The sequence below is a fragment of the Peromyscus eremicus genome, chromosome 12 (genome assembly GCF_949786415.1).
Source record: "Peromyscus eremicus chromosome 12, PerEre_H2_v1, whole genome shotgun sequence".
Lineage (NCBI taxonomy): Eukaryota > Metazoa > Chordata > Mammalia > Rodentia > Cricetidae > Peromyscus > Peromyscus eremicus.
In genome coordinates, this window is record NC_081428.1 from 57,029,139 (window position 1) to 57,055,070 (window position 25,932).

The following is a 25,932-nucleotide window of genomic DNA, read 5'->3' on the forward strand; positions in this document are numbered from 1 at the left end:
TAAACTGTATGGCCGTGGCAGGCTGCTTGCTATCTGTTCTTATATCTTAAATTAACCCATTTCTATACATCTATACCTTGCCATGTGGCTCGTGGCTTACCGGTATCTTACATCATGCTTCTCCTCGTGGAGGCTGGCAGTGTCTCCTGACTCAGCCTTCTTCTCCCCAGCCTTCTTCTCTCTTTGTCCCGCCTACACTATACTTCCTGCCTGGCTACTGGCCAATCAGCGTTTTATTTATCAATCATAGCAACATATATTCACAGCATACAGGACATCCCACAGCAGTCAACAGATAGCCTTTGGAAAAGTTGTCTTGATTTACAAAGTATAGCTGGAGTTGTTAGCGTAAATGACTTGATATAGGATAAAGGCATGAAAAGATTTTTCTGAAAGAAAACTAAAGCTGAGGTGAGTGTTTTGTACTGTATTTTCAGTATGAGGTCAATAGTCAACATGAATGTAGGGAGACGGGGTGTGGGAGAGCAAGAAAAGCCACTTAACTCTTGATGTCACTCAGAATAGAGCACTCTCAGAAGCTTGTACTAAAGCTTAGTTGGTGACTTTTTGCTTGTGGTGTAACCTGACTTAATATAACTGAAAATCTGTAAACAGTTAAGGACTCTTGTTCTCGAATGTACTTGCCACCTGATAATAATGTGGCTTTTATTGGGCTTTATGGACGAACAAAATGTGCTGATTGGTTGATGTTAGGCCCCATTCTGTGTGTTAATTCAGAGGTAATAAGCATTTGTGTGCACTTTAATTCTTAAACTACTAATACCTTGATATTCTTCCTTTATTTGCACATCCTCTTTAGAATCCTTTGCTTCCTTCTTGTTTTGTTTAGTTTTGATCTCTCCTACCTTCCTGTGGAGAAAATGGGAAGTAAACATACACGAGGCAGGGGTGCAGGCTGGTCTTTACTCTGATAATAGTTATGCACCTTTTCAATTTGTACACAGTAGATTTCAGTCTGACCTCAGTCCTCTACACTCCTCACAAGTCGATACTAGAGATTAATGGTGTCTCTGGTCTAAGGATGGAGATGACTAAAGGGCTTCTTTCGTTCGGTTGGTTAGGTTTTGAGAAAGGGACTCGGGTAGCCCCGACTGAACTTACTATGTAACTGAGGGTGACCTGATTCCTGATCCTTCTGCCTCTACCTTCTAGGTGCTAGGAATATAGACCTGTCATCCACTAGCTATTTGATGGACCAGAGAGCTTCCCTTTTTCTATTTCTTCCTCCGCAATTTTAGGTTGAGCTGTGGTTTATTTTAGCCATCAGGGAACATTCAGTAATTGGATTTGGAGCCTCCCAGACTTTGATAGTTTTGGTAAAAGTTCTTAACTCAAATGTGGGCAGCTCTTTGCCACTGAACAAAAGGAATAACTCCTAGATGAACTCCTCAGGAGCAGGGGATTCTGTATTTAATGAGTAAGTATTATTTCACTGTTAATTCATGTATAGGCCAGTGAGCTCCTACTCTAGTATAGTTTTTCCTTACCCCTCTCTCCTTTTCCTACAGGTTTGTAGATGTTCTTTTGTTTTCTTTCCGGAGCTGAGGACCGAACCCAGAGCCTTGCACTTGTTAGGCAAGCACTCTACCACTGAGCTAAATCCCCAACCCCTGTAGATTTTCTTCGTATCTGTCATTCATGCTTTACCTTTGATCATCCTGGGTCTAACTGTAAATGTTTGGTGTATGTAGATCCTTTCTCTTCTTCCACTCCCCTTTTGAGTAGTTTTCAGTGTGACCAGCACTTAGCAAGCAACACAGCCTGGTCATCCACACAGTTCATGCTTGAGAACTGTGCAATACAGTTGAAAAGAAAAAAGAAAAAATCCTAAAGATGTTTTAAGTAAATGTATGATTTTTTTTTATTGGACTGCATTCATAGTTAGCATATGGCTAGTGGGCTGCAGGTTGGACAAGCCTGGTAGTCTTTGCCCACCAGTTCTGGGCTTCAGAAGTTTAATCAGACAAAAATAGCTGTTTCAGTTCCAGAAATATGGGGAGGTTATATAATTAAAACAGACATGACATGAAATCCCTCAGATGAGCAGAATAACATCTCGTGGTTCCTGAGTGCATGCTTTAAGATTTAGCAAGCTTTCTAACAATGTAAATAGACTTAGTATTTCTATCTTAGCACTCTCAGCCACATGTGATGTAGTTAATGGCACTTCTGAGTTAAGTTTAGCAACATGTGTTATTCTCTTTTTATATGTTAGGGTTAGATGGAATGGAAATAGCTGTTTTCCATTTTTAATTTAAAAATATGCACCCATAATTTCAGAGAAAATTTTCAAGAAGAAAAAAAAGAAATCACCCAAACCACCGGCCTTTTTATATTTTACCTATATTTATAATTGTAGCCAAGAATATTTTTGGTCTTTTGACTGCTTAATGTAGTATTTTATAGTATTCAAAGTATAGTTAATAGGTCTAGTTTTCCCTGCCATAGCATGAGTACTTTGTTTTTTTGCCCTCTGTTTTAAATAAGATGCTTTGTATTCTCTTGTATATATTGCATTTTATTCTTGCTAAATTTTTTTCTCAGTAGTAAGAATATGCCAAAAGAACGTGGTTTTTGTGACTTCTATAAATGCTTATGTGGCACTGTGGTTTTATTGTAAGTAGAATAAAATTCTCAAATGTTGGGATTAGAAATACATTGGAAGCCTTTATTATGGATTACCTAGAGACCTCAGAAACTCATTTTAAATAAACTTTGTGAGGGTGTAATTAGAAATTCTTAAAGGGATACATTTACTTAATAAAATCTTAACATCGACATTTAGAGATGATGTAGTTAAGTCATCAAATACTGTATGTATGGGGGCCATACCCACATGCCTATGTTGTACTCTTGGATTTAGAAGCTCTACAGTAATGGCACAAGTCTAGGGATGTAAAGGCTGCTAGGATGCTCTGCAAAGAATATCAGGGAGGTGTATAGGAGTCTTTATGGGGATTTAGCTTATTTTCTCTGGTTCCCTGGAAAAGATATAGTCAGTTTTAGGACTAGCATAAAAAAAATGTTTACTAGCTAAATAAAATCTTTAGTTAAATAACTCAAAGATAGCTGACAGGAACTGAGCATAGTGGTTCACACCTGTAATCTGGGCCCTCAGGAGGCCAAGATAGGATGAGTGCCACGAGTTCAAGGCCAGCCTAAACTAGTAGGTTCCAGGCCATCCTAAGCTGAAGAGTGAGATTCTGTCTCAAAGGCAGCAATGGGAATAGACCTCCTTTATTGATGAGTTAGGAGTAATTTAGAATATTCTGGTAAACTTGACATCTAAACTAGGGTCCAACATTTGTGAAACTTTTGTCAATGTTTGCCTTGATAGGACAAACTGCTTTTTCCTGTCTTCATCTCTTACTGCTTAGAGCAGGAGATGTCTTATAAGCAATGTTTGCAGTTGCCGAAGTACTCAAAAGCACAAACTCAGAAGAAATCTAGGATTGTTTGCTCAATTGCTGAGTTCTCAGTCTTAGGAATTGTGTGCAAGATGCATTAATTAGAAAATTATGCCAAAAAGCTACAGAGTGGAAGAATGAGAGAAATGGGTGAGAGCATTTGCTGCTCAAGTCCAAGGACTTAGGTTCAGATCCCAGGTACCCTGGTAAAAGCTGGGGCTGGTCATGCATGTCTGCAACCCACCCAGTATTGCAGGATGAAGGAAGATCCAGAGAACTCACAGGCTATCCAGCATAGCCCAAACAGCAAACTTTCGGTTCAGTGAGAGTGCCTCAAGGGGATAAGGAGTAGACAGAGTAGACTATCCAATGACCTGTCCTCCCATCAGTGTGAATGTGGGCTTGTGCACATGGGCGTGTCCACCTGTACATGCACACATATAGATACACCACATACACGCACACAAAAGTTAGGGAAATCTCAAAGATTTAGAGTTTTTATTTTAAAATTCTGCTACTTTTTAAATGATTTACTTTATTTTTAATTATGTGTATATGTGTCTGTGTGTGTGTAGGAGGTGGGGTATGTGCACATAAGTACAGTACTTGAGGAAGCCAGAAGAGGGTGTCAGCAACCCTGGAGTTAGAGTTACAGGGGGTTGTAAGCCACCCAGTGGTGTGGAAGCTAACAGCAAATTCAGCCTCTGCAAGAGCAGTAACTGCTCTGAACCTCTGAACTATAGCTTTAGCCCCCAAATTCTGATACTTTTGGTCTTTTGTTTGCTTGTTTGTTTTGAGACAGGGTTTCACTATGTAGCCTTGGCTGGCCTGGAGCTTGCTATGTAGACCAGCCCTGCCTCTACCTCTTGAGAGCTGAGATTTAAGTCATTCATAATCATGCCTGGATTTGTGATCACGCCTGGCTTTTGATTTTGACAGTTTGAGAGCTTTTTTTTTTTTAAAATTTATATTTTATGTATGAATGCTCTGCATGTATACTTGCATGCCAGAAAAGAGGGTGTCAGATCCTATTACAGATGGTTGTGAGCTACCATATGGTTGCTGGGAATTGAACTCAGGACCTCTGGAAGAGTAGCCAGTGCTCTTAACCACTGAGCCATCTCTCCAGCACTGAGAGCTCTACTTTTAAAATTTATTTTTGTGTGTTAATGCTGACATAAGAACTAACTTACATGTGAAGAGTTGCTTTTTAGTTTTGATTCTGGCATAATATTCAGTTGATTATTGTCTTTCAAATATGTCAAAACCTCAGACTTCTTGCCTGTCCACCGTATTTTGAGATGAACTTGATTGAAGCCTGGTTTAGAAAATGTATTGCAAGCTTTAGTAGTCATCTATGTACTGTAGTTAGTGTGCCATTTTTTTATTCTTTCCCCCGCCCCCAGCCATGCTACATTCCCCCCTCTTTATGATGAGTTCCAGAACCTAGGAATAGTTGATGGTTAAACTAGCTAAATGTCCATTTGTGGGCAGATAAAAGCCAGCTAGCTCCCTTGATAAATTCAGTTTAGGGGGAGGGATTATATTTTGTACATCATCAGTACATTTAAGATCTCAGTTTCAAAAAATGCTAAACCTACCGTATTTTGGCCTTTTATGTACACATTTATTTTTGCAGTTCCTGTTTGTTAAGGGATGGATTAATTTATTTTTATAATAGGTACACTAATTATGTTCCTGTCATGTGTGTTAGATAATAGTGATTATTTTTTTTTCATCTACTTTCCCATATCCAATTAAACTGAAGCCATTTGCGTTAGGAAAGTAGTTTGAAAATCGGACAGAATTATAAGTGACTTTTTGAGATATCAATATTTGACTTAATATTTTGATATATGTATCCCCCTAAATGAACTCTTAAAGCTTGTAACAAAGTAATGGACAGTGTTTTGAAGAAGTAAGTAGTAGCCAGCCACTCCTAAAGAGTACACCAGGTCCTGGCAATTGTTCCTTCGGAATGCCCCCAAACCTCTATACTCAGGAAGGTCAGAGCGCCAGACTTGATAAGGTCTTTCAGATTGGGGACTGTTTTTGCCCCGTCGCCCATTCACAGCAGCCATCTTACTTGTATCTTGTGAGCAGCAGGGATCACTGTCCAAGTGCCTGTGGGGCTTCCCTTCCCCTGTGGAGTATCCACTCATGTTACTGTGGTATCAGAGATGACTCCCTTGAATTCCTCGTGTAAGAAATGAAGCAGTATCCCCTTCTTCCACGGTTTCTTCTGTCTATCTTTCCCTTTTTTCCTGATACTTGTCCATAGTCGATGTTGTTTATTTATTATTTATTTCATCTTGACTACCTGCCAGTGAATAAGAGCATCAGGAAGATAGCTCAGAATAGGATGGGCTGGATTTAGGAAAGCATAAAGTGGAAAAGCCGTGGGACATCAGACCTACTGTTTCTGGTAGAGGCTTCTGTGCAGTAGTCATGTGATCTTCCTTTCTCCCTGTCCAGCCCTGAGGATGTGGGCTGCATCGTGACTCATTGCAGCATTGCACTTTATCAAAGTAGTTGGATCTGATCTATTTTGATTTTTAAATTTAACCTTTGTAGTTTGTTTTTAAAAATTTAAATTAAAAAATTTTTAAAAAAGTGAAGGAAAAGTGGCTAAATGCTATGTCAGTCTGATGGACACCTTTGCTAGATCTTTGACAGCGAGTCATGGACAGCGGTCTGTAGCCCTTTGATTGCCTGTCATTGAAGGAGGAGAGAGGCATGCGGTCTTCCGTAATTAATTGTCTGGGGATTTGACTCTTGTGGCCTTCTGTCCCTGAGTGTTATCAGTTGCTATCTCTGCCCCTTTTCTTGGTTATGAATGTCCCAAGCACTCCATTGTCAAACGAGGATGCTAACCAGGCTTTTCACTTTGGTTTTGTTTGTGCTTAATATTTCCTTGACTGAATACTCAACTGGGTAGCATTAGTTAAAGCAAGTTAACTTGTGAGAGGCAGGCAAGGTGCAGGCCTTGCCCAGCATAATCAGCACTTACATTTTCTTCTGTTTCCTGGCTTTTTTGACCTTTTTGTTGTTTTTCTTTTACCCCTTTCTTTCAGGTCCTTATCTCCCACCTTCTCCACTCTGAATTCAGTTTTGTCCTTTTCTTATATTTGGAAAGTGAACATGGTGTAGAAATTCCTTTCCCGTTTTCTTTGAAGTGTGACTTGCCTTCATTACAGAGCGAGGACATTGCTGTACTATCAAGTAGATGGCCCTAAAATTGTTCTGAAATGCCTCTTTGTAAAAGTATCTTTTTCTCCCTACTTCAAATGCCTATTTGCAGCTGGATTTACTTTGATCCTTCTAGCAAACACAATAGGTTGATGGTCAGCTAAGTAAATGCCAGCCATGTGATGAGCACTTAATGCTTGTTCAATTCTTTGATACAATTTCTTCCTTTCTCTAGCCCTTCTTAAGAAGAGGACTTAAGCAAGTTTGATAGATCAGAGTTGGCAGAGATGATAAGTTGGAGTAGGTTGTGTGATTCGGATTGGTACAGTGAGTTTAGTCTTTTGAATCAGACAAATTTGTGTTTTGAATCCAGGTTTAGTGGTTTTTGTTTTCAAGATGTAATCCAGTAAACTTAGTGTCTCTAAGCCTTTATTCTCATATGTGTTAAACTTGGACAATATTATTATTCAGACTTGCCTCTGATGAGTGCATGGGAGTATTTATAAAGTAGCTTTCTTCGTTGATGGTTTGTGAGACCAGATAACCCCTTTGCTTGTCAGTCCTGTCATTGTCAAACTTTGCCCAAGGAATTGGTGTGGCTTGCATGTTCCCTCTGCTCCCACACTGTAAGATCTGGCTTGCATATTCTCTCTAACACGGCTTGGTTTCAGTATTTTTGCCCTGTTTTTGTTTGTTTGTTTGGTTGGTTGGTTGGTTTATTCTTGTCTTTCCTGTGGGAAAGATGGAATGTGCACTGGGTTTTCAATTCCAGTGTCTTCTCCTGTACTTGGCAGTCTGTCCTTACACCTTAGTACCGAGTGATTTAGTCACATGAAGAGTTGTCATTAATGACCTAATCGCAGTTCTCCACCAACCGTATATTGAATTCCTTGTGGAACTTTGAAAATTCATGTTCCTGTTCCCCACTCCAGACCTGTTGGATCAGTGTTCCTGGATAGGGCTTGGGTATTTCTGCTGCTAGAACAGATCAACATTTTAAAATAGTAGTTTCGATGCCCTATGTTCTTTCCCAAACCTTTCGGTGACTGAAGTCAGAGTAAAGCTTACTGTTTAAGGAACTCTTGCTATGATCCCATTTGTCTTATAAAACCCAGGGCCACCATTCTCTTTGATAACTGCATTCCTACCAGACTGAAACTGCAGCTTACTACCTACTGATGATGATCTGGGACAGCCTGTTTCCTTCCCCATATTTCCTTGTCCTCTGGAATAAACTTCTATCTTATAAGTCTTATCTCAGAAAAGCAGAGCTTTTCATGGCCTTCTGATAAGCCTTCTCAGGCCTCAGCCAGAAGTCACATAGCTTCTTTGGACTCTAAAACACTAGTGTGTTTAATTTCTTCTTGCATTGGCCCTGATCATTTCCATCTCCAGGTAACTTGCTTCTGTGTTAAACCTTAAGCTTATTGGTGACAGGTTCTTTGTGAATATCTCACCACCGCTCTTAGTTTGTGCTGAATTTCCGTGGTCCCTCTCTCATAGTCTACCATCCCTTCTGATTTTGGAAAAGCTGATTTGCATCTTCATAATGTATAGTAAAATTCATAAAAATGATGATGGTATGGTAAACTAGTGTGACATCATTTTCCATAAAATGTCACATTTATACATTTGGCTTTTGACAGGCTGCTCCTTATTTACAACTTGTGCTTTTGTGGTAACACAGGACTCAGACGTCAGCCTAACTTTCTCTGGAAATGTTTGCCAGATATGGTTAAAGGGGACAGTTTCCCCTAGGATTCTCTTGTTCACTCTGTCTTAGAAGTAGAGGTATTGACTGATCTTTTAAAAATCCTTTTTCAAGAATGGTTATATAGAAGCAGACTTAGGTAATAAGAGATCATTGTTTCTAGAGCAAAAAGTGCTTACTTAGTATAATAAAAATATTATCTTTCTCTAGAGCTTGCTTATTGAATACTCAGTATTTGGTGATTTAGTAGCTTTATAAAGAGCATGCTTATACTCTTTATAAAAGATCTGGGTTCCTTTTAACTTTAGGGTTTCTTTTCCTGTAACAAACCAACTACATGTACAATTTTCACCTGGTCCTCTTATAACGATGTAGGAACTGAGGCTCAAGGAACTATCCTAAGTAATTATTATTCATGGAAGTAATATTAGCTAGTATCTGTACTTAAGCCAGTTCCTAAACTCCAGTTTCCTTTCAGTGATACAAGAGGGTCAGGTGGTAACTGCATACACTGGGTATGTGAATAAGAAAGAAACCCTAAAGCCAGGCCTGATGGTGCTCCCCTGTAATCTCCACTCTTGAGAAGTGGAGGCAGGAAGATCAGGAGTTCAGTGCCCGCCTTGGCTTACGTACTGAGTTAGAGGCCAGCCTGGGTGGCATGAGACCCTATCTCAAACAAATAAACGAAATCCTTAAACTTCAAAAGAAACTATAGTTTTTATGATGGGCTTAAATATGTCCATCTTTTGTTCTGGGAGATGATGTTATCTTTACAATATTGGATATTAAATAAACATATAAACATAGAGGTGTTTTTTTTGTTTTGTTTTGTTTTTTGTTTTTTTATATATACTGGGCAGTTTCATTCCAAACAGAAACTATCTCTGCCTTTGAAGGCTTCAAAAAAGCCAGCTTCCATGAAACTATCGAATAGCTTGTTAGCTTACAAATTGAGTAAACTCTCAAATTCTTCATAGTTCTTGACAGTAATGTAAAAACCACCCTTTTCAAACTACAAAATGGCCATTCTTTAAGTAACTCTTGCAAAATCTGGATGAGGTTAGCTAGAATTCAGATTTTCATATATATATATTGTATATATATATAATATATATATATATCATTCTTTTCCTTTTTTTTTTCATGAAAATCAATTTATTTCAAGTTAATGGACTGGTACCCTGTGGTTCTCTTACAAAATGGTGATGTGAACAGTGTGTTTGCACACATGCTTGCAGGCATGTTCTTTTCCCCCAGAAGTAACCCATAATTTTATTATAGGAGCTACATTAGCAAGCATATTGATTTATCTACTTGAATCTGAATATATGTTGCCTTCAATAAAGAAATGGGAGGATTTGAGAGGACAGTTCTATTTCAATTTAGGTATGACATTTTTAAAGATAAGTAAGCTAATAAACGTAAGTTGATAATAAAAATTGTATATTGTGCAGTGACACTCTCAAGGTCAGTGAAAAGACAGGGCTGTGTTGAGATTTTAGGTAACGTTGCCGAGGGAGAGCCTTCTGGGATGCAGTGACTATAGGAAAGAGCTGTCATATGTTAGGAGGTTGTTAGCTGTTTCATTGCCAGATTCTACCAGTGCCTCTTGCTGTTGTGTTAACATGTAAGGAGTAAGATGCCTTCCTTTAAAGCAAAGTTCTATAAACTATTAAACTAGATGACTTCTTCCCAAAGCACTTTTGGTTCTCTTTGATAGTCTCTAGATGACCATATTCCACCTGTCAACTTCAGGCCTGCGTTGGTGTGTGTGTTCTTAGTTCAGCAGGTATTTGGACGCTGTATATGACTTTACTTTGCATGGCTTATTCTTGAGCTCCTCACACATCTTGCATATATTATGTTTTTGTGGAGAGGGGAGACAGCTGGGAACAATTAGTAATCAAAGCTGGTACACCATCAAGAACCTCTGAAGTCCTTGTCTTTTGTTAGCAGTCTGCTTTTCAGTTCTGGTTGACTTTGAAAAATTGGTCCTATATTATTTTCTTGAGACACCAGCCTGCCCTCTGCTTTTATCGTCTCTTGTTTTTATTTATTTAATTGTTTGTTTGTTTGTTTGTTCATTTTACATCCTGCCCTCAGTTTCCCCTCCCTCTTTAAGTGCTTCTTGACCATTTGAGATTGCTCTGTTGAAAATTCTCTGTTTAGGTCTGTACCCCTTTTTAAATTTTGGATTATTTGGTTTGTTGATGTCAAGTTTCTTGAGTTCTTTATATATTTTGGATATTAGCCCTTTGTTAGATGTGGAGTTGGTGAAAATAGTTTCCCATTCTGTAGGCTACCATTTTGTCCTATTGATGGTATCGTTTGCCTTGCAGAAACTTTTGTTTTATGAGGTCCCATTTATTAATTGTTGATCTTAGTGTCTGCATTATTGGTAATCTGTCAGGAAGTTATCTCCTGTGCAAATGTATTCAAGGCTATTTCCCAGTTTCTCTTCTGTCAGGCTCAGTGTATCTGGATTTGTGTTGAGTTCTTTTATCCACTTGGACTTGAGTTTTGCATGGTGATAGATATGGATCTATTTGCGTTCTTCTACATGTTGACATCCAGTTATACCAGCCGCATTTGTTGAAGATGCTTTCTTTTTTCCTTTGTATAACTTTGGCCTCTTTGTTGAAAATCAAGTGTCCATAGGTGTGGAGATTTACTTCTGGGTCTTTGATTCCATTGATCCACCTGTTTGTTTTTATGCCACCAGTGGTTTTTATTACTCTAGCTCTGCAATAGAGCTTGAAATCAGGATGGTGATACCTCCCGAAGTTCTTTTATTGTTACAGGATTGTTTTAGTTATCCTGCGTTTTGTTTGTTTGTTTGTTTGTTTTGTTTTGTTTTTTCCATATGAAGTTGCCATCTCTTGTTTTAAGGATCTTTCTTGCCTTGAGTTTGTACCTTGATTCTTATACTTGCTCTCCTGAATCTCTTTGAATACTGTGATCTACTTGGGCATTAGTTACCACTCCTGTGTTTTGTACTCTCACGTCTAATTTTCTAGTCTGATCATCGCCTCTCTTGTGCTTTCAGTCGTTGTAATAAGTGGGCTTCTAAAACATAATCTGTTTTCACAGCTAATGAATAGCATGTATTCAAATATCCAAAAGCAACCAATTTTCTTTATCTAAAAAGAAAAAGAAAATTACTCATTTTTTTAACGTTGCTAAATGATAGCCTTGTCCAGTTGATTATTCTAATGTCTTTTGTGTGTACTTGTTGGTTTGTATGCAGGAGCATGCAACCTGTAGTGTTGGTTCCTCAGATGCTGTCCTTTTTATTTTATTTTAAAGTCACAGTGTCTCCCTGGCCTGGCACTTGCCTAGTAGGCTAGGCAGCCTGGTCATTGAGCCTCAGGGATCTGCCTTTCTCCCCAGTACTGGAATTATAAGTACATGCTACACGCCCTTCTTTTTCTTTTCTAAACCTGGGTTATGGGGTTGAGCTCACGTCCTCATGTTTTCAATGTAAGCACTTTGCCTATTGTCTGAGCTGTCCTACTAGCCCTGATTATTCCAGAATCTTTGTGCTGCTCTCTACTCAGAAGTACATTTAGCAGACAGTTCAATTTATGCATGCTTTCTATAGCAAGAGGAACTACATGTCAAGAGGTGTGATTAACTGTTTTAGTGGCATGGTGTTTGAGAGATGTTGCTTGGATTCTAATGGCGCCCTCGGGGGAGGGGGTGAGAAGGTGAGGTGTCAACAACACAGACACTGGGAGTCTGTTGAAAGCAAATAATGAACTCATTTATTCAACAACAGGGAAGGCCTTATATACCCTCCTCCCAGCACCCAGTCTGTGTGGTCATCCCTCATTGTCTAGGCATGATCAGGAACTCTGACAGTGACTGTTGCTAGGTCCTCAGGTAGACTGGGCATGATCAGGAACTCCGGCACCTACTAGGAACTCTGACAGCGACTGTTGCTAGGCCTTCAGGCAGACTCTGCAAGATCAGGAACTCTGACATTGACCAGGAACTCTTGACAGCTCCTGTTGCTAGGCCCTCAGGCAGACTCCAGGTTGGCTCTTAAAGGAGTACATTGTGTACATGCCTTGGCTACTGGTCTGAGCCAATTTCCTTGATGCTATGGGCCTGTTCTACTATAGAGAAACTTTGGCAATTTTCTAGAGGATTCAAAAAATGGTCTTATATGTTTGTTGGCTGGCCAGTGGGTAAAGGCACCTATGTCCAAGCCTGAGAACCTGAGTTTGACCCGTGGGACCTACACTCAGGGTTGGAAGAGAAAGCTGACTATTGTACACTTACACTATGTATGTGTGTGTTTACATGTGATTGTATACACACACATACACACACACACACACACACTCACACACTAGAGTAAATCTCACTTAAAATGTTAAAGAAAAGTGGGGGTAGTTCTGATTGGGTGTTTTAATAAATCTTACATATATGACTAGACTAGCAAAAGGGTAAACTGATTGGTAAAGAGTTAGTAGTAGCTTAGGTTCACTGGAAATTGTTCATGGTTCTGCAGAGGCCATGCCTATCAATGAGGCAGGCTTCTGCAGAGCTTGGCTCTGACTCACTTATGTGATAGTTACATGGGATGTGAGATTCTTTCTGACAAACAAGCCAGCCTAGCTCTGAGCATTGGGCTGCCTCCTAGCTTTGAGAGGCTGTCTTACCCTAGAAAATTGGGACGAGTAATGTTCTAGAAGTGATATGTGATCAAAGCATTCACTTATTCTTGGCCATGGAGGTGGGAGGCATGGAAACGTATTCAATTGGGAACATGTCTGGAGGATTTGATGTCATACTGAAATAGAAATGCCTAGTTTGTTTATTCTGTTACCGGGGAAGAGAGGGGAGGAGGGGATAGTCCTTGTTATGTGCTCTGCACTAGTACTTAATTATCGTCCTTAATCCCTCAGGTAAGTTCTGTAGGAAAGGAAGAATGCATGTCTGGGAGTAAGGCCAAACTGGAAATGCACATCTGGTAGACTTTATGTAATAAGACATTAGTTTAACATCATAGTTGACCTGATTTGATTCCTCCCCATTACCCCAGCTAGTTGGATGACCTTGATGCTACATAGTACTTAGTAAACACTCAAGGTACAACAGTTAAAGATACTGTTACTTTCTTGTGTTAGCTGTCTGACTTTGGACAAATTTTGAATTCCTTGAAAGCCATAGTTCTGCTAGCTCTTTCCAGAATTAGGGTATAGATCAAAAAAGGCAAGGGAGTATTTTAAAAGCAGCACTGTGTAAATAAAGTAATTGTTAATCACAGGTGTTTATGACTGGATTATAATATTTTGGGACCAAATTTTACGGTGTCTTGATATTATTTTGCAGGTGTTATAGATTGGGCTATCAAATAGACTTTAGACCAGGAGGATAGGGTAATAACTAGTGTGGTACTGGGACTTGGAGGGGAGGAGAGCCTAGAGATCAAAAAAGCATGCTTATAAAGGCTGTTGTAAGCTCCAGTGGGGGCCACACTTAGTAAAATGACAGCAGTGATGAAAAGGTGGACGTTTTGAAATCACTGCAGTTCTATGTTGACAGTAAGGGATATGAAAACAAAAATAAGTTTCTTGGACTTTTTTTTGAGATTGACTTGAATAGGTATCTTTAAATATAACTGATTTATAAACATGAAACTATAGTCCTTAAAGAGGTAGCCATTGGTTGAGAGCACTCGATGCCTGTGTTGGAGGGTCAGAGTTTAGTTTCCAGTACCTCCATCAGGCAGCTCACAGCCTCCTGTTACTTCAGGGATTCCTTACTGTTTTCTGACCTTGCAGGCACCTGCACATCCACATGTATGTGTGCACACACAAACACACAATTAAAAAATAACTTCAAAAAAAAAAAAAAAACCAAATAAAGAAATAGCCCTTTGACAATGCCCAGGACCCTGAAAAGCTTTTAGTTTTAGGTATTTATTTTGCCATTTCTAAAATAATAATCCAAATGTGTAATGTATGAAGAAAGGTTTTGGAAAAGGGTACAAATTCAGTACTAACTTGTGTAAATAATTAGCTGTAAGTTAAAATAAATATAACTATATTAGAAATGTTGTGATTTTCAAAAACTGCTATTAGGGATGAAATTTTGAAATGTATGAAATGATGAGCATATATAAAGATGGACAGATCTGTGGTAAATGTGACAGAAAATTGTAGATTTGTGTGTGTGCAAGTTTTACTATAACATTGGTGGAGGCTTATCTGGACGATTTCCCTCTTCTGACCTGAGACTTGACGTTTTCTGTAGGAACTTTCCACTGTACCTTTTGCCACGCAGAGGTAGAAGAAGATGAGTCAGCAATGCCCAAAAAAGATGCTCGCACACTTTTGGCGAGATTTAATGAACAAATTGAGCCCATTTATGCATTGCTTCGAGAGACAGAGGATGTCAACTTGGCCTATGAGATACTTGAACCAGAACCCACAGAAATCCCAGCCCTGAAGCAGAGGTGAGTGGAAGCCTGGGCCTTGCTTGATCTTTTACCCTTTGCATTGGTTTCCTTTTGAAGGGCTAAAGTGAATACTCTAGAGACTAAAGACAGAGGTTCTAAGTTCTGCCATGCTTCTCTTATTAACTTGTGCCATAATCAGATTTGTTGGGACTGAATGCAGTAGAATGTAGGCCTGTGGCAAAAATCTTTAAGTAGTCAGATTTCACCTCAGCTACTCCTGGTTGGGCCTGCAGCACTCAGCCAATTGGTAGCTAATCTGAAATTAGTTGTGCCTTTTGGGAATATTTGAGTTTTCCTAGTCATCTTTTTTTTTTTTTAATTTTTTCATAATTCTTTTGGTTCTTCAAGATAGGGTTTCACTGTGTAGTTCTGTCTGTCCTGGAACCAGGCTGGCCTCAAACTCATAGATCCACCTGCTTCTGCCTCCCAAGTGCCAGGATTAAAGGTGTGCACCACCACTGCCTGGCTTGTAGTCAACTTTTAAAGGCCAAAATTCTTTCAGGAGTACAACAGTTTCCTATAGATTTTTGTTTGCTTTTTTATTAGCATGTATATTTTGTGATAGCCTTTGCATACATACTTTGTTTTTGTTTGTTGGTCCTCCTCCCTGATTTCTCCCCCATACCCCCTGCCTCCACTCCCAGCCCCCCTTACACCGTGGCATCCCACGCAGTCCCTTGTCCTGTTCCCACTTGGATGTCACAGTTATTTCATTCTCTGCTACCCCAGACACACACCACTTGTGTCCCAGACACACACCACTCATGCCTCAAAACCTTTCCCCTTTCCTAGCTTTGTTCTCTCTGATTCCATGACCTGCACCCACATGTATACCCTCACATGCACACATGCATGACTTAAAAGCTAGGGTTTATGTATGAGTGAGAACATGGAGCATGTTGTTTTATTCTTCTGAAACATTTTGAACACACTCTTCTTGTCTTACTCAGTTTTACTGCGCCTTTGTGACGGTATAGTTACCCATGAGCTAATGCTGCTAACAGTGGCTGCTTCCTCTTTCTTCAGTGTGCTTTAGTGTTTGAATTGCTAGGCAGGCTTAGTTCTTCCATGTCATGAAAAGTCATTATATTTTAAGATTTATTTACTTTTAGCTTATGTGTGAGTATTTTGTCTGCATCAGTGGCTGGTGCCCACAGAGGACAGAAAAAGGTGTCAGATCCCCTGGAACTGAAATTGCAGATAGTTGTGAGCCACCCTTAACCTGTGAGCCTTCTCTCTAGCCCACAGGAGTTACTGTATTACTTTTCGAGATGCCTAAGTGAGAGTTGATGTCAGGGAGTGTTCTCTTGTTCTGCTCTGTCCTTGTTTCCTTCTTTCCGATACCGAGGTGAATTCAGACCCACCGACCTGCTCTTGTGTTTGTGTGGGGTTCTCGAGCTTTTGTTCTATCTTTTTTTTTTAATTGAAAATAGATTTTCATTCATACTTATATTCTGATCTGGTTTCCCCTCCTCCAACTCCTCTAAGTCCTTCCCACTTCCTCACTCACACAAATCCACAGTTTCTTTTTCTCAGTAGAAAACATAGGCATCTAAATAATAATAATAATAATAATAATAATAATAATAATAATAATAATAATAGAAGAACAGATAAACCAGAATAGGACAAAACAAACATAAAAAAGAGCCAAAGAAAAGGCACAAGAAATACATACAGATGCTGAGACACACATATTCACACATAGAAAATTCATAAAACAAAATTGGAAACCATGATATATAAGCAAAGGGAAAAGAGGGTAGGGGGAAAGCCCAGAGAAAGCATTATCAGGAAAACAAAAAACAAAAACAGATTCCATTGGAGAAAACTAATTTTCCCTTTGTGAGTGATTATCAATTGGAGATAGTTTCTGGATTAAAGATGGGGGCATGTGTCCACTTCCCATCTCAGCACTAAGACCCCATCTGGCTTGGCCCTGTGAATGCTGCCACAGTCTCAGTGAGTTCACATGTGAGTTGGTATTGCTGTGTTTAGAAGGCCTGTTTTCTTGATGTCTTTCATCCCCATCAACTCTTACAGTTTTTCTGCCTCATCTTCTACAGAGTTCCCTCATCACTGAGGGGAGGGGTTTAATGAAGACAACCTATCTAGGACTGAGTGTTCCAAGATCTCTCACTCTCTGCACTTTATCCAGCTGTGGGTCTCTATATTTGTTCCCATCTGCTGCAGGAGGAAGCTTCTCTGATGATGACTGAGCAAGACACTTATCTCTGAGTATAGCAGAATGACATTAGGAGTCATTTTATTGTTACGGTCCTTTAGCAGAGCAGTAGTATTTGGTTTTCTGCTAGACTCATGACCTATCTAGTCTCAGATCCTTGGCCATCAGGGCAGTGTTGGTCATTTGCTCCATCTCATGGAGTGGGCCTTCAATCCAATCAGGTAGTGGTTGGTTACTTCCACAGCTCAGGTACCACTATTGCACCAGTGCATCTTGCAGGCTGTCACCGTTGTAGATTTCAGGTTTTGTAGCTGGGTTGGTGTTTACCTTTCTCCTCTGGTGATGTGCAGAGTCCCTTCCAGCACCATCAACACTAGTCAGTAGTGACCAAGGCTCTAGATAAGTACCAGTTTGACTCCTCTGTGTTCAGTGAGTTCTGTAGACATTGTCTTCAGCAGTAAAGCCTTATTGTCAGTTTGTGGAGAGCAACCTAAATCTGGGTTGGCAGTAGCCTAGGTTTGGGGGGAGGGTTCCCATGGGACCCCTTTGGTCAACTCAATTAGATATAACCTGTTCTCAGCTCTAAAGTTTCATTTGGTGGCAAGGAATGTCTAGTTGGAGCTTTGTCTCCCTGTTACTTGGTGACTCCATTTAGACTTCTTTCATATATGGATATATTTTAAGAAGCTACCAGGGGGTGGTGGCGCACGTCTTTAATCCCAGCACTCAGGAGGCAGAGGCAGGTGGATCTCTGTGAGTTTGAGGCCAGCCTGGTCTACAGAGTGAGTTATAGGACAGCCCAGGGCTACACAGAGAAACTAAATCTCAAAAAGAAAAGAGAGAGAGAGAGAGAGAGAGAGAGAGAGAGAGAGAGAGAGAGAGAGAGAAACTGTATTAGGTTTCTATACAACCCCTCAAATGGCTCTTAGTTTTAGTTGTCCCTCTGTATTTTCTTCTCACTCCTTCTCTTGCCCTCCCCGTTTGGTCCTCCCTCTTCAGTCCACCCCCACTCCCCTGTCCATCCATTACTGTCTGTTCTCTTTCCTCTTCCTAGGGAGCTCGTACTCCCCACCCTCCGGTCCCCTACTCTGTCCCTAACTTCCATGGTTATGTCATTGCAGGCTGCTTACCGAAGACCTAACAGTTAACACCCACATAGAAGCGAACACATACCATGGTTGTCCTTTGGGTCTGGGTTGGGTTGCCTGCCTCAGCATGATTTTTTTCTAGTGGAGCTTCTTCTTTTTTCTTTTTTAATTCTGTTATTTACTGTTAAATAGTGAGTCATGAGCTAATTGCGTTTCTTCCTTCCAGTTGTCCGGAGAATTCTGTAACTTTATCAGTTATTGTGGGCTAACCTAACCCCATGTGTCAGTTAGGATGCCTTTGCCGTGCTAACTTGTCTTCTGTGACCAGAGGCTCTGACTTAGTACAGTTCATAACTCAGTCGCACACTGAGGGTCTAGATTTCTTTCTCCATCTCTGTTCTCCCCTGTTGCTCTCTTAGGACTATGAGGGGGGGAACTCCCCTAAGGCAGCCATGTGTTCTGATTACCTGCAGATGAAAGTATCCAAGTGCAGAGAAGATGGCATTCTTTCCTTGTGTCTTATTTTAAAATAGGACTAAAGAAACATTCCTGGAAAACACCCTTCATCTTAGCTGTTCCCCAATGTCTTACTGGCTAGAATTACTTTGTATATTTATTTTAAACCAATATCTGGTAAGGGGGATGAAATTTTGTGATTGGTACTCAAACCAGCTAAATTTTACTTTGATTGGGGAAGTTCCAAGTTCTTTGGAGCAACTAGCCATTAATATTTAAATAACAATGATAAACAAAAATCGAGATTAGTAGGGAAACATTACCATCCACATCACAGGCATTTCATATTTAATTCAGTAAGTTAACCCATTGATGAGGTGTAGACACTTCCTGTTATTTAGTTGATGCCCCAAATAAAATCTACCTTGAATTTCTATTAAAAAAAAAAAACAAAAACACTGAAAAATAAGATTTTAAGGGTGGTCGTCTTCATTCTGGTTATTATTTCTATTTTTCTTGTCTTTCTTTCTTCAAAGTACCTCTTTTGACTGCATGAGATAGTCTTCAAAGTTAGTCCTATGATGCTGTGTTCAGGAGTACGTATAAAGAGAAACAGTGTCCGAGAGTTGATAAAGAAAGATAATAACGATAATAAAGTAAAGACAGGTCCACGCTAGAGCAGTGTGCCTTTCTTCTCTCTCCCGACTGGACTTAGCTGACTCTGGAAGCAACATTTGGAGGCAGGTAGAAAAAGCAGGCTGCATACAGCGGGATGAAGATGTTGGCTGAGGTTAGACACAGCACTGAAAGGAGGTGGGGAGACAGCAAGATGGGCAGGGGGAACTCAGCATGTTCGTAAGCACGAAACCAGAACTGGAGCAGGATGGGAAAACGAAAGGAACGTGATTGCTAAGGGAGACAGTCAGATCGCAGTAAAGGCGGCTTCACGATCAGGGAGGGAGAGTGTCTAGTGACAGATACGGCCGAATTGAGACGAGTGGTAAACCATGCAAAAAGTACCGTCATTGAATGCAGAAAGGAACAGAAGGAAGAAGGTACAAGTGCTTGCATCTGTAGCATGAGACACCAAAGAAAGCGAGATGGAAAGATGGAGTGGATGTATTTGGTCGGATCCAGAGTGGGAGTAAGGAGACAACAGGGAGGAGTTAAAAGTATTGAGACCACATAGAACCAGGAAGAAAGGCTGTGGGCAAGAATGGTAGAGAGTATCCCTGGGTGCAGGCAGGATAATGAAAAGAATGTGGAGGCAGTAGCTGGAAAGTGTGCATTAAATAACTGGAAGGAGCTTGGTACTTGGTTTCAAAAGTCTAGTACAGAAGCAGGGCAGGAGGGATGAGACAAGCCTGAGACTACCTCTAGAGAATGGTCAGAAACACGGTGTTGTAAGAGACGTGTAGCCAGCCAGTCAGATTCTTGGACACAGACACATCAGAGGAACCTCAGCTCAGCATGTGACGGACAGTCCAAGGAGCTTTGAAGTGGTGAGAGAGAGACAGAGAGAGAGAGAGAGAGAGAGAGAGAGAGAGAGAGAGAGAGAGAGAGAGAGAGAGAGAGAGAGAGAGAGAACAACTTAGCAGAACAAGGACAGTGGTTCCTAGTGGCTCATGAGGGAGGAAGATTAATGAAATGTTGGTCAGATTTAGGATGGGCTGGTTTCCAAAAGGATAACAGAATGCAGGAAAATGATTTAGAGAACTGGGAGAAGTCGAGGGAAATCATAAGGTCCAGTGTGGGCACTGGAAAAACCTCACAGAAGGTATGGAATGAGCAGGTAGTTCAGGAAACGTGATGGCTTGTGGGGTGAAACCTCTAAGCAGGCACGTTAGAGACAGATCTCTGTAGATCGAGAGTGAAAACTTGAAAGCAGGGAGAATAGGAAGCAGAAGGGAGAAGGCAAACTTGGCTTAGCTCATAGAAATGGGGCAGCCGGGTGACTGGAGAAAGAAGGAACCTTCTGTCAGGCCAGGAAGGCCATAGAGCAAACCAGACCAGGAAACAGATGAGAGCCCCTGGTGGGGGAACACGGCTGGGCAGATCATCAGTGTAGGTGTAGAAATAGAAAGATGCAGCTGGATAGAAAAGGGACTGCATTCTGAAGAGTGTTCTGTTCACTGAGTGGCAGGGGGAGATTGTTAATTCTACGTTGAGGTCTGGCTCTGTAGAGTAATTGCCTAACTTTGCCCATGGTCACACAAAACCACCCTAGATTAAAGTTAAACTGCAGAAAATCTTTTTAAGATACAATCTTGATTTTGTTTAGTTTTAAACAAACTCTTCATGGAAGGTATGACTGGGAGCTGTATGGCCAAACTGGTGTCTTTAGTAACTTTCACTCTCCTTCTCCTCCCCATACAAATTAATGGACATGTAACAGTCTCTGAAACGTTGGTTCTTCGTGTATGTGAGAGGGTACAGGGTTTGCAGAACTCAAGTATGATGGAATCCATCCAGCTGTCACCCTGGGTTAGAGAAGAGCTTTCTGAGAGTTCTTGATGCAGGCCTGCTGGATTGTTAGGTAGCTTTTGTTCACATGACTGCCGCATTAACCCTCTCTCTAGCTGTCCTTCATGTCCAATGCCCAGACCGTAACTTTTCTTCTTCTTGTTCCTCTCTAATTTTTTTCTACAGCAAGGACCGAGCCGCAACTGCTACTGGAGCTGCTGGTCTGGCAGGTGGGCACCACCGGGAAGCCTGGACCAGCAAAGGCCCCTCTTATGAGGACTTATATACTCAGAATGTTGTCATTAATATGGATGACCAAGATGACGTTCATCGCACCTCACTGGAGGGGAAATCTGCCAAAGAAAGGCCCATTTGGTTGAGAGAGAGCACTGTCCAAGGGGCATACAGTTCTGAAGACATGAAGGAAGGTAAGAGTGAGAAGTCAGTAAGATGGGTATGTCCTGGATTTGGTAGAAAATTAAATCTGCTTGGAAGGAGAAGGCCTGAATAATTCTGGTTTTAATGAAAATTCATTGTATGAAATTGAGCAATAAGCATTAAAAGCAGCCAACATGTTACACTGTCTTTCGGTTTAGTGAAAACAATAAATAGGGTTTTAAATCTGCTTTTTAAAAGATTTATTTGTTTTTATGTGTGTTAGTGCTTGCTTGTAGATACATACGGGTCCTACATGCACCTTTTTTAATGAGTTTAAAGTTGGTGTAATTTGCTTCAGGAAAATGAAACTACCATTTGTTGATTCATTCAGTAAATTCTTACTCAGTGCCTAATAGGTGGCAGGTGTTGTCCCAGTGCCTGGGGTCACAGTGAATAAGAAAGAGAAGTTTGTTGTGACAGTCTTTATCCTTAGACAGTGACAGAGGCAGTAGCCTAAGTCATCGTGGTATAAAATGAGTGCTGTGGGGAAGACAGAGCCTTGGTGAAGCGGCAGTTGGTAAAGACATAAAGGACACAGGGAAGTGAGAAAGCAGAACCCCGTCAGGGCCAACAGGCAGTACACACACACACACACACACACACACACACACACACCCCCCGAGGGAGTGTGCGCCTTGTGTTTACGAGGAACACCAACTGTAGCTGGAGCCGTGGGTAAGGGCGGGAGGGACGGGTCAGAGGAAGATGGCCTGGAGGAGGGAGCACATTAGAGGCCATTTCTAGCTTTTACTCTGGGCCAGGTGAAGGGCCGTGACCTCATTCCCTGTTATAGCAGCTACCATACTTGGTCCTCTTGGCATTATCCCACACAATCTTACCCAGAGTCTTAGAAGGTACACCTTTTGTCAGCCTCCTCAAATTTAGAAATTGAAAAATTTGCTCAAAATAGTACAGCTTGTGTGGGGGAGGGAGAGAATTCACATCCATGTGAACTTAGTAAACCTGTAAATTCCATGTTCTTAGTCATTGTGCTACGTAAGCTTTAGTTTTTAAGAAACATTTTAGATATTCTGTAGAAAAACAGCAGCTCAGAAAATGGAACCAGTGAAGTCTGTGTTATGTTATTTATCCGTTGAAACATACCACATTAAAAGTCTGTTTTTCACTAGTTACAGGTGAATGCTCTTTGTGTTTAAGGATCGTGACTTTCTGGGTTTGACTTCCAGGTGGCATCGATATGGACACATTTCAGGAGCGTGAGGAGGCCCGTGCAGGGCCCGATGACAACGAGGAGGTCATGCGGGCTCTACTCATTCATGAGAAAAAGACGTCTTCTGCGGCAGCTGTCTCGGTGGGAGCAGCCGCCCCGGTGACGGCTGCCAATGGCAGCGATTCGGAGAGTGAGACCAGTGAGTCGGATGAGGACTCCCCGCCCCGGCCGGCAGCTCTGGCTAGCCATCATCGGGACGAGGATGAGGAAGACGGTGAGTTTGAGGAAGTAGCAGATGACCCCGTTGTTATGGTGGCTGGCTGCCCATTCTCCTACAGTGAAGTTAGCCAACGGCCAGAGCTGGTAGCCCAGATGACACCAGAGGAGAAGGAAGCGTACATAGCCATGGGGCAGCGAATGTTTGAGGACCTCTTTGAGTGAGCTCTCCTTGCTCTCTCCTCATCCTGTTAGCTCATTTCAGAGAGAAACTCCCCACCAAGTGCTTAAGTGGCTTCCTGCCCTCTTGATGGAAAGCACCTAGTAATCTAGTACAAAAGCATAATAGGAGAGAAAGTTGGCTTTTTTGTTTGTTTTTTAATATCAGAAACTTTCAAGAAAGGTAGGTGGGCTATAAGTATTCCCTTCCTTCTTTTTACTAAAGTATTAATATTTTTCTGTAATTCCTTATCTAATTTTTCCCTTCATTCTGAAGACCTATTTCTCTCACTGTTTACCTACAGACCCTAGGATGAACTTACCCTAGTATAAGTGTTTTCAGGTCAAGCATCTGAAAAAATTCCTTGTCTTGCCAACCAAAGCAGTTTACCAAGAAGCAGATGACTGGTTAGGGGAACCCCAAACACTTCATCTTTCCTCCAAATTGAGTTTGGGGACAACCTGTAAAGGAGAGAGAGTGCAGGAGACAGAGAGAAAGGAGAGGAGAGCACGCCCATGTGCCCAGGTTTACAGATAGCAGAGCAGGCTGTGTAGACCCTCATGAAGAAATGAGAGGAGAGCACCCACATGTGCCCAGGTTTACAGACAGCAGAGCAGGCTGTGTAGAAGACCCTCATGAAGAAATGAGAGGAGAGCACCCACAAGGGCGAAGAGTCTGTGTCCAGGACTGAAGAACTGAGAGCGTGGGGACAGTGCCTTAGAACTGCCCCAGTGTGTTCTGTAAACCTGCCATGTAAAGCTGAGCCTGGTCGCACTTCCCTCCTGGTCTAGAGGCCTCTTGCCAGTGCTCTCAATTACGGAGCCCTTCCAGTAGAACGCAGTAGAGAATTGTTGATGGCTCCACTCTCCCTCTGGTCTTCTAAACACATCAGAGCCCTTTGTCAGACATTGTATTCTAGTGCCTCCCCTGTGTTGTTGAGCATCGTACCTCAAGGATCGTAGTCATGGAGCATGGTGTTATCCCTGAAGGCAGAACTTTAAAGATAAAGGGCTTTCATCTAAGGTCTACAACCATTACATTTTGCAGTATTTTCTCTTCCATTGTGACTTTTAATTATCATTTTGTAGTCTATGTGTGAAACAAAGAGCATTGTAGAGTATCTGAGCCTTGTATAAAGTGATAATTCCTTTACCTGGTTGTTGGATGACTGAATATTAACAGTCTACTTATTATTGTTTAAAATTTGTTAATTTCTAGCTCTAACATCTTGGAGCATAACTAGAATGTATACTCTTCCCATTTAAAGATGTCAGAGACTTCTGGCCATCATCTAATATCATAGGTACAATTGGATGCCAACTAAACTTTTGGGGGGGGGCAATGAATTACCCTAAAATACCTTTTATGTGTTTATCTTTTAAACACATGAATTGTTCAGCTTTTAATTTTTTTTAAACTTTCATGGTTCTAGAAAGATGTTACTTTTTAAAACATGATTAATGTTTAAAATCTGTTCTTTGTTGCATTTTATATGAGTATGTGTATGAGTGTGCTTTTCTATTGTGGAAAAATGTATTAATAAAACTCATTAAAGCAGTGTTTGAATTAGACTAGAGAGATGGCTTGTACTCACTAAATGTGCGTTAACCAGGAACTAAATATTTTCCAAGGAAAATACAGTCATTTCTAAGAAGGCATTAGGAAGAAAAGGTATCCATCCATATTGAGTTTCATGTAAAAGGATTCACATTTTCTGGTACTGTTTGCAAGACACTTTCTTAGCTGTTTTATTTGACTGAGCATTTGGAACAAACATGAGTCAGGGATGGTGTGTGTGAGTGAAAATACTGGGAATGGGATTTGCAGTAATCTCAGTGTGCTACACAGTAGAGAGATTTCCATTTTAGAAAATAGCACATGGATAATGGATTATATGCAGAAATAGTGGAATGACAAAGGCAAATTCTGTGTGAATGCTAAGATTTTTAGGTGCATTCTTTTTCTCATTTAAAGCCCAGATTAATCAAATTAAAAGAATAAGAATATAATTTAACATGTAAATTTTTGACTATTGCCTCTGTATTTCAATAACGTGTGTAACCTCAGGAGAGCCTGCTCTTATTTTGTCAGACAGGCATGTTTGTCTCAAGCTGCTCAGTAACTTGTTAAGAGAAGCCAGTTAGTGACAGAACACCAAAAATGGGAGTGCTGCCAACTGAACCTCTAGTGAGGGCGAAGCTAGCCCCATAGGTGGCAAATACATGTAGTAACATGTAGTAAAGAGGGACCCCAGGATATTAGGAATTATTGCCACCCGCGGCATATGGTGAAGGATAGGCAGGAACACAATTTCTCTGAATGCGCTTGGCTATCTTATCATTATGCTCATGTGAGCCGTCCATGTAGCCTGACCTTTCCGTTGCCCTTAAGATGCTCACGGAACTCTTAACATGGAAGACTACTTCTAGTATCATTTCTTTGGGAAACCACCTCTCCTTTGAGGGGAGGGAAGCAAGGGGCTTCTGTTCTTTGTCCCTACCTCTCTGCTACCCTGGTTTCTCCATCTATACTACTCCTGGGTTCCATTAACATCAGGCTGTGTTGTAGCGAATCTTCACTGGAGGATGGAGGCGGGAGGAATCAGGAAGAGGGGAGGGGCTTATGTCCGTTTCTTTAAGAATCTCTCAGCCATTCTCAGAGGTTCTGCCATCAAGTTTGACTAAAGTTTCAGCTTTCTTTTTTCTTTCCACATCATCCATTTTCCCAAAGGCCCGAGAAAGTTTTCATGTGTTTAAGTTATTCCTGTTCCTTTCAAATGGTTGCCTTTAAAGCATCTGTAACACCCAAAGAGGCCTATCAAGATGGCTCCCTAATGTAGGAACCAGCATGGGAGGTTAACTGTGTTTTCTTTTTTTTCTTCAAGTTTCCCCCCCCACA

At 40.9% G+C, this 25,932-nt stretch overlaps 1 protein-coding gene across 1 annotated transcript in view; it reads left to right on the plus strand.

The window, feature by feature from the left end:
* Gtf2e1 (general transcription factor IIE subunit 1) overlaps nt 1-24,610 on the plus strand; it is a 32,154-nt gene extending 7,544 nt beyond the window's left edge. The window contains exons 3-5 of the mRNA XM_059276845.1: nt 14,593-14,794; nt 21,176-21,417; nt 22,615-24,610. Of these exons, the coding sequence (XP_059132828.1) occupies nt 14,593-14,794; nt 21,176-21,417; nt 22,615-23,039 (869 nt within the window). The 3' untranslated portion in view covers nt 23,040-24,610. The remainder of the gene's footprint in view (nt 1-14,592; nt 14,795-21,175; nt 21,418-22,614) is intronic.
* Nucleotides 24,611-25,932: the final 1,322 nt, after the last annotated feature.